Consider the following 12,421-nt stretch of genomic DNA (forward strand, 5'->3'; position numbering starts at 1 on the left):
GTCTGGTTAGTTAAAATGTTAATGAAGGCGAGGCTGTTACTTAATCAATCTGTCTAAGGGAGAAGAAAGTATCCTCCTCACTTCTGCAAATCTGCTTTTTAAAAATTTGGCTCCAGACTATTTTGTTGTAATTTGAACCAGAAGTCCTCCTTTAGCTGCTGGCCTCTGAGCAGAATGGTTCAGGATAGACTGCCTGTCTTGATGTGGTTCAGGAACAAGTGATTCAGACAGAGTTAGACCCGTTTTCTCTAATAGCCATGACCCATATTCTACACACAGCCCAAAGTCTGCCCTGTGGAAACTTTGGGTTCTGGTGGCTGAGGGAATTCTGATTTAACTCTGTTGTTGAAGGAATTTGCTACAAAGACTTAGTCATCCAAAGAAAACTTTACAAAAATAGCAAAATAGGTTGCTTTAGATGGAAAAATATGTTTCAAGTCATTTCCTGTGGCTCTTTAGAGCTCTGTCTTTAATAACCTTACCAGTAAAACTAGAATTAAATATCGTGACGTATTTCAACACTTTAATTTTGAGGCAGAGCACTTTGGCTGGTTGAAATTGTTATATATAATATAGCCAGAAAACCCATGGTTTGCAGAATGCCATCAAACTGTACTATGGCATTCATTCATAGCAATAATGATTACAAGAATAATAACACTTTGATGTTGCCTGTCAACACCTTAAAAATGAGTTGTGAGGTATTAAAATATCTTATGTATACACTGGGCACTAATATTTTAATGGGAGAAAATCCATCACATTTTCCATCATTTTTAGGGTTTCTTCTATTAGTTTTCAAGTCAGCCTGGTCAAAAAGCAGAGCTGAATGTGCAAAACCAAATGGGCTTTCTCAGAGCATGATGGTCACAAAAGAGTCACTGATAAAATAAAATGAACCAACCAATAAAACTAACCTTGTACTATAAGCCATAGAGAGGTTTATTGGGAGAGTGTTCATTTTTTTTCTTTTGTTTTAATCAGCCAACATCTTAAGTTGTTTGCACAAGTCATGTCCACTCCACTTAAATGCACTCTGAACAGAATGACAGCCAGCCCTCAGGAAGGACTCCACCAGACAGAGAAAATAAATTGTTTATCATGGCACAGCATGAGCTGGTCTGACAAATGATGACAGGGCCTAGTGAAGGCATTTATTACTATCAAGTAGCTTCCTCTCCATCCCAGAAACACCTCTTTTCTCTGGTGTGATCAACTTTTTGTGCACTGAGTATTAGGCCACTGTCCATGAGTGTCATTTGGCCAATTAGGTCTCTTTTTCTTGTATGTCAAGTATTTCCTGGGGGGAAGGGGAGAGGGCAAGGAGGCCCTAAACATTCTTGGTGTCCTCTCATCTGTTACTGCATGCTGAGCTGCTGGCCCCTGTTACCTAACTGAATCCAGGCTGTCTGCTTGTGTTATCCAGGGCACAAGAAACCCACTGTTTTTGACTGGTGTGACCTTTCCACCTGAATACCCCATCTATGAGGAGACCAATATCAAACTAACAGTCTATGATGTCAAGGATAAGTTTCATGACACGGTAAGTGCTTGACTTCCAGTTTTGTTTGGGAAAAGAGAGAGTGAAGCTTTCCTAAACCCTTGGTTCATCCAGTGATGGACTATCCATATCCCATCCATAGAGTTTGGGCAATGCGTCACTTTGTTAGGTTTATTTTACCTTGTACCAACAAGATGAAGGTCCTTGATTAGCAGAGAACGAACGAGGGAATTTTTTCCTGGATTTCACTTTGTGATTCTTAGATTAGACTACATAGTAAGTCTCCATAGACTGAGGGGGTTAATGTTTTGTGCTTCTCTTTAATTGGTGGGCAGAGAACATATGGAATAGATTGACTTCAAGCAATCCTTTCTAAAATATGTTACTAATCAGATAATGAGGCTCACATTGAAAACCAGTAAAATAGTGAAGTCTTTGCCTATGAAGACGATAAATGTCCCTCATATTTCATTTGACTTATTTCCATATCAAAAACCTAAGTTCCCTTAACACTTTTATTAGCTTCCAGGTGGAATAGAGAGCAGGAAAATGGAAACCATCAACTTTCATCCGGTGATTTACATCAAGGCCTTTACAGGGCCAGCCTTAGTCATGATCAAAGTAGGTAATTCCCCATTATGCAATTCTAGAGGCTAAAAAAGACTCCATTTATGCTAACTTACTAGCTATGTGATCTTGGGAAAGTCATTTCTCTGAGTTTCATTACTGGTAAAAAGAGGTTACTAACATTTTCACTACCTATTTTATGAAGTTGTGACAAATAATACTTTGAGCTAAGGGCTGTGATCATCTTCATTATACAATTGGGGAAACTGAGGATCAAGGGAGGTTAAGTAATTTATTCAGGGATACATGGCTAGTGTGTGTCTGAGGTGGGATCAGAAACTAGAACTTTGTGATTCCACGCACATCACGCTATACATAAAGCCAGGGTGCCTTTCTGGGCCTATTTCCTTCTCTGTAAAATGACAGAGCCTCTTCTAACTCTGGTTCTTTGATTCAATGATAATAGGACCTAGAAAAACTCTATATGTGAATATAAAAATGTCTGGGATTTCTAAGGGGTAGAGAGCTCCTTGGTAAGTGGGGGTAGAGGAGGCTACTTCCACCCAAAAGATCCCTCGGCAAATGAGTCCAAGAGAGTTGTCTGAAACACATGTGATTCATCCAAGGCCATTTGCCTGGTAAGCATCAGAGACAGGATTTGAACCCAGGCCTGGGTCCACTCTGGGTCTAAATCTCTCTATACATTTTATTTATTATTATCACTATTATTATTGGGCCAGTTTTTATATCTACCAGTCAACCAGGGCCTCACACAGTCCTCCTACATGACCTGAAATGTTGGACATTAAAGTTATTTTTCTTGGTTGGACTACAAAGGAAGGAAGAGATACTATTTTCAGAAAGCTACTTTAATAGAATGCAAAGAAGAAGATTGCTTTCTCCTTTAGTCTAGTAGCATTGCCACGAACAAGCTGATTTATTTAATTAGTTGGCTTCTCAGAAGACACATACAGCCCACAAAGAGATCACAGTATAGGATAAGCATGGTTCCCTGCTAGTTGTCAACCTTTTCTAAGTGTTTGTTGAATTGAAAGAGACATAATTCAATCATACCAGGGAAGAGGTCTAGGTGCCTGAAAAGACATGCAAGAAGACCTTCTTGCAGAGGCCTACCTTTGGGACGAGACATGGACTCAACCCTCAAGGAACATGACAGAACCTAACCAAGACACAGAGTCTTCGCATTTATACCTCTCACTCATACTTTCTATCTTTCTACCCTACCAGTTTTGTAAAATAGAGGAAAAAAAAATGCAGTGTAGTAGAGAAGAAAAATCACTGAACTGGGAGGTCAGGACACAAATGTTCTGGTACCACTTCAGACATTCACTAGCTAGCTGACACTGAGCGAGTGACTTCACCAAGTATCATAGGCGCTGGAAGGATCTCTGGAAATCAAAGAGGAAAATTGCTTCATTTTACAGATGTGGAGCCTTCAACCCAGGGAGGTTAAGAGATCTGTCCCAGGTCACGCCCAGTTAGCAAGCAGAAGAGTCAGATTTCAAACAGAGGCTCTGAAATTCCAAATTCAGTGTGCCTTCCAATACCTCCATTTCTTCATTTGTAAAAATGCTTGGTTTGGGCTCCCAAGGTCCCTTCTGGCTCTGACATTCTCTGCTCCTGTATTAATTCTGGAAGGATTGGGACAAAGAGATACTTAAAAAAAAGATTTTTATAACAATAAAGTAGTTATCTTAGCTCTGAGGTTCACTGAAAGAGCATAGATATTCACATCAAGGGAATAAATACCCAGTGAGATGGCAATAAGAATAGTCAGAATAAAGATATATGTGGTCCTTGGAACCAAAGGCAGATAAGACAAATCATCAAGAAACAAATAAATCCAAAGCTATTTTTTCAAAAACCTTTTTTTTTATTTTATAGCTCTGCAATTTTGCTTATATTTTCTATTTCATTACATTTTCTATTTTTAACTAGAATGAAAGAACTTAGGGTGGTGGCAGTGAGGGGTGGTGAAATTGATTTAAGCCTGACAACTAAAAAGAATTTGTATGTTTGTGTGCTTTTGCCTTCCTCTCTCCTCCCCTCCTCTACACAAGTAAAGTCTCTCTGTCTCTTTCTCTCTCTCTGTCTCTCTGTCTTTCTCTCTGTCTCTCTGTCTGTCTCTCTGTCTCTCTCTGTGTCTTTCTGTCTCTTTCTCTGTCTCTGTGTTGCTGTGTCTCTGTCTCTCTCTGTCTCTCTGTCTCTCTCTCTCTCCCTCTCTCTCTCTTTCTCTCTCTCTCTCTCTTTCTCTCTTCCTCCTCCTTCTTCTCTCTCTTTCTCTCCTTCTCTCTCTACCTCTTTCTCTCTCCCTTTCTCTCTCTCCCTCCTTCCCTCTCTACCTCACCTGTTTTTTGCTTCCCTTATCTCTCTTCTCTCTCTCTTCTCTCTTTCCTTCCTCCACTCTCTTCTTTCTCTTTCTTCCCTCTTCTCTCTCTCTGCGTCTCTATTTCTATCTTTCTCTGTGTCTCTGTTTCTCTCTGTCTTTCTCTTTCTATCTCTCCATCTCTTCCCAACATAGAGAAGCAAGGTTCTGCCTTGTCTGTGTATGTATTGGGGTGGGGTAGGAGATGGCAATAGAAAAGGAAGGAGCCCTTGTTAAGGTAGAAGTATAGAGTCATAGTGATGGAGAATGAATGCATGCAAAAAAAACCCAGTTATTAAGTGCTTATGCTGTGCCAAATGTTGGAGTAACAAATAGAAAAGTAAGATAGTTCCCAGTCTCAAAGAAATCATATTTCAAAGGGGAGAGGCAACATATGTAAAAGATTTCAGATATAAGTTCAGAGGTTTCTAATGTTGAACTCTTTGACAATGTCAAGGACTTCTGCTTTCTATTCTGCGTTTTCAAGAGCTGTGATCGCTGAGGAGGCCATGGTACCTGCAGAGGTAGTTGCCAGGGGCATCTCCATAATGGTTGTATCCCTGGATGGTGGCTTCATAGGCAGGTTCAAAATCAGGCTGGTGGGTGCAATGTTGGACATGGGGGTAGAGGTGGCCCTGCTGTTCCTGGGGCATGTTTGGGGCACTTGGTTCGTATTTGGTACTAGTGGGAGTGAGCATGGTAGGCCTCTTCTCCACAAGGACTCTGTACCTTGGTGAATGCTATGGGTAGGCCAGACTGGAAGCAAGGCTGATGACCTGGGGAGTGATGGAGAGAGTATGTTTAGTATGGTGGTGGTGGTTTGGCTCGCCTGGCACATGCCACCTCCTGTTCCTCAGGGCATGTTACTGCTTCAGCTAGGCTAGTTTTCCTGCCCCAAGTGTGCTATTGGTTGGCAGCTGGCATGGGTGCCGGCAGAAGGGATGATGTCTTCTTTCTTCATAGGGGTCGCTTACTTGGATGATGGCTGAGTGTAGATGCCAATGGCACAAGCTAGAGGCCCAAAGGAAGGCCCAATCCATTGTACTTTTCAAGGTACTGTCACGTGCAAAACAGACCATCCTTCTAACAAATCTGTGAGTAAGATGCAACCGAGATTGACCATGGAGCCTAGGTCATAGGTATCACTTCTCTCTCTACCTAAATTGTCTTTGTTTCTAACTTGGGGAAAACATGAACTTCAACAAGTGATTTTTCCCCTCTCCTAAATGTGTGTCCATGCTAATGCCTACGCCAGGGAAAACCAATTAGTTAATTTGTTAATTAGACTTTATGCAGACTTCTAATTGTGAAAACTAATAATTGGTTTGCTGTCAAGGCTTTCTTGCTTATCAGAGGGGTCACAGCATTAAAATATTGACTGGCTGCTGGGAAATAAAAGATTTGTAAGATTCAAACATACTTGTAAAATGCAAATAATCAAAAGAAGGCATAACAAATATTTATCATTTATTCTGAGACCCTAATCAAGGCAGAACCTCTTATTCAAAACATTGAGAAATTAATATTAGTGATGGAAGAATTGTTAGAAACTCAATTCACTTCCATGCTACTTATACATCCTACCCTTTAAACACCAACCTACTTGGAATCTTTAGATTGGTAGGTTTGACTTATGCTTCTTTTTAAAGAGTAAAGCGTTTGTGGAGAAGTACTATCTGTAGATATTTGTGTATAAATTCATTGCGTTGTTGTTCAGTTGTTTCAGTCGTGTCCTACTCTTTGTGACTCCATTTGGAGGTTTTCTTGCCCAAGATACTAGAGTGGTTTGCCATTTACTTCTCCAGCTTATTTTGTAGATGAGGAACTGAGGCAAACAGGGTTAAATGACTTGGCCAGGGTCACACAGCTAGCAAATGTTTGGGGCCAGATTTGAATTTAGGTCTTTCTGCCACCAAGCCTGCTGCTTCATCTACTGCCTCACCTAGCTGCCCAATCATTCATTGTAATAAAAGATAAAGGAATCATGCATGATTAATTCTGAACATCAAGGGAATTCTTCAGTGGGATGCTTCTTATTCATTACGAGAGCTGTTCTCCTTTGCTTCAGCAAGGTGAAATAACTTTGCTAGGTAGGTAGGTGGTTATGAGGTAGTTCCTGGAGCTTGTGTATTCTTCTTGGACCTAAATGTCCTAAATGTCCTAAATGGAAAGGACACCATTTCCTTGCTCCATGGTGCAAATTGGAAGGGAGGAAGAACAACCATTATTTCTATTTTTTTTAAATGTACTATATATCCCCAGTTGTTATTTGCAGGAAAAGCGCTGGGGTAGAGACAGGATCTGTGATGTCATTGGTATAAGAAGTTTCCAGGTTAGGTACAGTTCAGCACCTTCTCTGCGACTCAGTGTCTGGAGAATTGCTTAGGGCTTTGAAAAGTTAAGCACTACTTTCCTAAGGCCACGCAGCAGCCAGCATGTGTCAGAGTTGGGACTTGGACCCAGGATTTTCTGGCTTCAGGGTTAGTGCTGTATGTGTTTCATTACTTTGCAGAAATAAGTTAAATTTGAAGCTTGTCTTGGCCATAGATAAAAGACAATTAACCTCCTTCCTTCTTTGCTGAGGAGGGGGAATTCCACCTATCGCTGTGGAACATTACCTATATTCTTAGAATCCATTGTTGGTTACTTTTATCGAAATGCTTTTCTTTTCTTTCATTTTTTAAAATTTTTTGGTACAAGGGATAGATCACTGAGTAGGGGAGGGTGGAAGGGAAATATTGATAAATGAACATATGCAAAAAAAGATTATTTTTTTATTATTAAAGCTTGTGATTGACCTATAACTTATACAGCTATGGCATAAGCCTCCACAGCAGTTCAGACTTGGTTCTGTGCTCCAATCGGCAGCAAATAGTTGGAAACTGAAATAGCACTTCCTGTAAGCACTACCTAAGTTTTCCAGCTTCTAGTTCACAATGCTCAGTTCCTAACATGAGTACCCAGAGATCAGAGCTGAGAACCTTAACTTTAACGACCTCTTTCTTCGCCTCATTGTGTGTATCCTTTCTTATGCCTTCGGTAACTGGCCTTTATCCAAAGGTCATAGGATCACATGAATTGTGTCTGGTGGTACCATGGCAAGATAAATGGATTTGGAGTTGGATAATCTGGGTTAAATCTTTGGTACTCAGTGTCCTGATGTCTAAAGTGAGGGAATTGGGCTTCATGGCTAATAAAATCCTACTGGCTCTGGCTCTATGATTGTGTGGTTTGGAGTCAAAAGGCTTCCTAGAAGTCGTCTTGTCCAACAACTTAATTGTACAAATGAAGAAATTGAGGGCAGAGTGACTTTCCTGAGGCCACCTATAGAGCAAATGGCCTGATTTCTAGTTTCTATAAGCAGATAAATAGCAGCAGGGGACTTCTATTTGTTCTTTATCACAAGAAGGATGCATAATGATGACCGAATCTCTTGGGATATGGATGAGAATTTATCCAAGGGCTGAATAGGACACATTGGAAAGGAAGGAAATTAAGAAGGCATAGAGGATCCTTCCTTCTTTCCTTTTTTTTTTTTTTTTTGGCCTTTTACAGTTGAGAGCCCCTAGCCTTATAAAAATGTCACTCGATCCCAAGTGTAGGGTAAAACCACAGAGTAGTTTATCTACTGATTGAAATTCCAGTTTCTTTTTCATGTTTTCCTTAGACCTCTTGCTTCAGGGACGGAGATGGTAGAAAGCATGGCATCAATTCATCCCAGATTTCTAAATATTTAAAGAGTTGGAGCAACTTCTGTGTCCAGTGGGTATTTTGTTTAAATTAAGTGGTGATCCCAATTGCCCATGTTACTTGCAGCTTCTTAGGACAAGTTCCCAAATTGTACCATTTAAAAAAGGCATTCTCAGAGTAACTTGACATAAGGTTTTTTTTTTTCATGTGCGTTTCCCTTTGGCAAAGCGTTTATTGTTGGCACAAACCAACTCAATGACATTAACATCCCCGTGAAATCTAGGCAAATTCACCCTCTCATGATCTCACTAAATCTGAGACTGGTTCCATTTTGGCTTGCAAATTAGGTTTTATTTTCTACCAGAAAAGTAGCATAAAAGTAATTCAAATTTGGACAGCTTTCTGATGAACTGTATGTGATCCAGGAGCTTACAAATGGACATATGGATCAAACTTTAGATTATTAAAAATCCTAAATACAAGAGATGTGCCCCAGATTTGTAGGGAAATAATAGGAGGGGCATGTTAACATAATCTTTCTTGGGTTCTGAGAGCTTTGCTTCACATCTAATTGTCTCTCTTTGTTTCTTCCTCCATGGCATTCCTCATCTCTCTCCCTTTCCTCTCCATTCCCATTTTCATAACCCCTAGTACAAGTCTCCATTAACACAAGCCTATGTTCTACTGCAGTAGCTTCCGAAGCAGTCTTCTTGCTTCTGCTCTGTCCCCACTCCAGTGCAATGTTCATACTGTTCCCAGAATAATCTTTCTTTCGTTTAGAGCTGGTCTTGTCCCAATGCTGCTCAAAAACTTTAGCAGCAACCAGTGTTGAGTTAAGTTCCAATTGCTTCCTCCTGTGTGTGAACTCAAGAACCTAGCGTAACCACAACTGGCTAGTCTTATCATAGATTGCTGTTTTTTTCCTCTCTCCAGGAATTCTTTGCTGCAGTCACACTGGATAAGACACATCTTCTGGCCCTAGATGAATAGGGCATTTGAGTCTTCCTGGCTTGGTTAATGCTTTTCTTTCTGTCTGGAAATTCCCTGCTCTTTCTCTTTGCCTATTGTAATCCTATCTCAATTTAAAAGCCCAAATCAAGTACCACTGCTTCTAAGAAGCCTTACCTAGCAAGCAAATGACCTTCCTGGGGGGCTTCAATCACACTTTGCTTTCCTCTTCTTTGGTGTAGGTATTAGATAATATTGCATATTACACTTACTTGTGATTGTCTTTTAGACTATGTACTCCAAGACAAAGCCTTATATAAACTTTGCATTTCCTGTGGTGCATAGCACAGTTCTCAGCACACGGTAGGCCCTTGATAAATATTTGTTGAGTTCTATAATTTCCTCACTTCCTTTTAAAGGAACTTTGTATTCCAGCTCACTTCAAGAATCTTTTATTAAATGTAAACTAGGAACTGGGGAGGGGATAGAAATAACAAAATGCCATGCCCCCAGCCCTGCCCTCAAAGAGATTACATTCTATTGGGTGAATTCTCAAATAAGTACTTGTGAAGTCATTTAAAGGGGGGAGAAAGCAGTAACCACTTGGGGGAGGGGCCAGCGCACGGGCTGAGCCTTAAATTAAAGTAGGGATTATGAGAGGCAGAAGTGAGGGATCAGATTCCAGACATGGTATATGACATCTACAGATGCACAAAGTAGAAGATTAAATGTTGAGATCAGGGAATAGCTGAAACTCTTAACTGGCTGGAACATGTTAATGTGAAGAAGAATAGCCTGGAAAGGTAGGTTGGAGTTAGATGATGAAAGGCCTTAAATGTCAGGCTGAAGGATGTGTGTTTTATCCTAGTGAAGTCGCTGAAGATTTTCAAACTGAGGAATGAAATGGTAAGACAAGAAGAGTTATTGGACTTGTCCAACGTCACATAGGCAGTAAATGGGAAAGCCAGCGTTTTGAACACAGGTCCTCAGATCCCAAATCTTTTGCTTTCTGCTCTACCACTATTGGAAACAGGCAGACCATTTAGTTAATTTTAATGTTCCAGCTTTGTGAGTGAAGTGGGGATAATACGAAAGCTTTAAATTAAATTAAATTAAAGATTTAAATTCTAAAGAGAATTGGCAGCTAATTGGATATAGTGGGAAAAGGGGGTGATGGGGTGAAGAGTCTAGGATAATTTCAAAGTCATGGGGGGGGGTAATTAGTAGGATGGTAATCCATTCAATAAACATAAGGAAATATGGGAAAAAGGCAGGTATTTGTTTATTTGTTGAGGGAGGGGGGAATGGAGTTGGCAGGTTTAGAGATAAAATTATCTCTGTTTTGTTCAAGTCGAGGGGTCAGTAAGACATGTAGGTGGAGGTATTTGGCAGGCAATTTGGTGGCTTGTGTGCCACTGAAGCTTTGTAGAGACTGAGCAGATGGCTGCAGAGGTCATCTGCAGGGATGCCTCATCTCAAGAGATTGAACAGTGAGTATCAACAATTTTGCAGTGAACAAGAGGAGAAATGGGACAGTAGTTTGAGGGGACAGCAGGGTTAAATGAAGGTTTTTGAAATTTGGGGTAGGTCCAGGCATATTTGAAGTTGTCAGGAGATGGAGCAAAGAAATAGACAGAGGAAGAGAATGACCGAAGGGGCAAACTCCCTGAGGGGACGAGGTGGTGGGATCCAAAACAGAAGGAGGGTGGGTCAGCCTTGGTAAGAAGAAGGGCTGCCTCCTCCACAGAGACAAGAACAAAAGGGTGCATGAAGAGGTAGAGGGGTTCTGAAATATGAGGTAGGAGAGTTCAGTCAACCAGCAAGCAATTATCAAACGTGGTACCATGTTAGGTGTTAGAGAAACAAAGGTAAAGGTGAAGTGATCTATGGAGGAAAGATAAGGGAGGGAAGGAATGGGGACTGGACCTGTGATATCACCAGAGGAGGGAATTCCCCACCAAGTTCGGGGGAAATCTGCTGCCAATGCAGGAGTCAACAGATAAAAACAGCAGTTCCTTCTGCCAAGCAGCTTATATTTTACAGGGGTGGGGGATGGGTGGCATGCACATTGATAAACGCATGTAAACTGCCTTCAGAGTCTATGTTCCTTAATGCTTCACATAAGGCATATATCTGTTATTTCATAAATGCTTGTTGAGTTGTTAGATTAAATGGCTGTTTTTAACTGATGATCATGGAGCAACTTTATTTCTAATCTTTTAAAGACTCTGTGACAGTGCCTACCAAGTGGAGAACTAATTAAGGATTTGCAGTTTTTGTTTTCCCTTTGATGAATGTGATTGCTACGGACAGTGAAGCTGGATAATTGGAGTCCAAAGTGAATTTCTGGTGGGGGGTAACAATTCATTTAACTGGGCATAACATTCCAAGTGACATTTGGGAGCTGTTTGTGAAGTCAAGACTTCATAAGTACAAAGGAATTATTTTCCAACTCTAGTATGCTTTTCCCTTCATACCCTAGATATTTTTCCTCTTGATCTGATTCTGTTTCCCCCTGTAGTTTGTACCGCAGAGTCAGGAACAGAGCCTAGAATATTGGAATAGGTCCAATGCTAGTTTTGACCCAGTATCCCTCACTCGGTATTGGGCATCAGTGTAAATGCAGGTAGCTGGTTTTCTTGAATACTGTTTCTTTGGTGGGAATGGTACCTGACTAGAATGAGACTAGACATGGAGGTGGCATGGTGAACAGAGAGTACTGATCCTGGCCTTAGGAAGACCTGAGGTCAAACCCAGTCTCTGACACTAGCTCTGTGACTCAGAGTAAGTCACTTATAGGGATAAGAATTGTACCTACCCCTCTGGGTTGTTGTGAGGATCAAATAAGGTAGTAATTGTAAAGCCCTTGATCAGGGCTATAAAAAGGTTGTTTCTGTTCCAATTGTCCCTGTTCCTCCCCTCTGGGTGGAGGGAAGTCTCCACTTATCTCTTGGTGGTTCCCTTTTCCATCTTTGTCTTACAAATCTGATATGCAGTGTCCTAAGCTATCAATTTCTCCTGAATACAATGGTGCAGAAGCTGGTGATTTAAAAGATGAGTTGCCTGGGGCAGGAGCTGGCTCTTAATTACTGAAAGTTTATATAAGCTGCACTGTCAGGAACAAGAGGGAACTCAAAAGAGTTAGGGCTTTCTCGGAGTCACTTGAATGGAGTAATGATTGCAACCAAGTTCCATCTGGCTCTGAGATTCCAGAGAAAATTATTTTTAAACTTTGCAGGGAAAGCCACAGATTTATACTGAGACAGTGGGTGATGTCACACTCTGAAAAATGCCCAGTGACATCTGCATCGACCTCACAAAGATTGCCT

The 12,421-nt window shown here is 40.9% G+C and overlaps 1 protein-coding gene across 3 annotated transcripts in view; it reads left to right on the top strand.

Moving 5' to 3' along the window:
* Positions 1-12,421, top strand: part of INPP4B (inositol polyphosphate-4-phosphatase type II B) — a 471,298-nt gene that overhangs the window by 45,109 nt on the left and 413,768 nt on the right. For all 3 annotated transcript variants that reach the window (XM_036763284.1, XM_036763286.1, XM_036763285.1), the window contains exon 4: positions 1,427-1,543. In XM_036763284.1, the coding sequence (XP_036619179.1) occupies positions 1,427-1,543 (117 nt within the window). The remainder of the gene's footprint in view (positions 1-1,426; positions 1,544-12,421) is intronic.

The sequence above is a fragment of the Trichosurus vulpecula genome, chromosome 6 (genome assembly GCF_011100635.1).
Source record: "Trichosurus vulpecula isolate mTriVul1 chromosome 6, mTriVul1.pri, whole genome shotgun sequence".
Lineage (NCBI taxonomy): Eukaryota > Metazoa > Chordata > Mammalia > Diprotodontia > Phalangeridae > Trichosurus > Trichosurus vulpecula.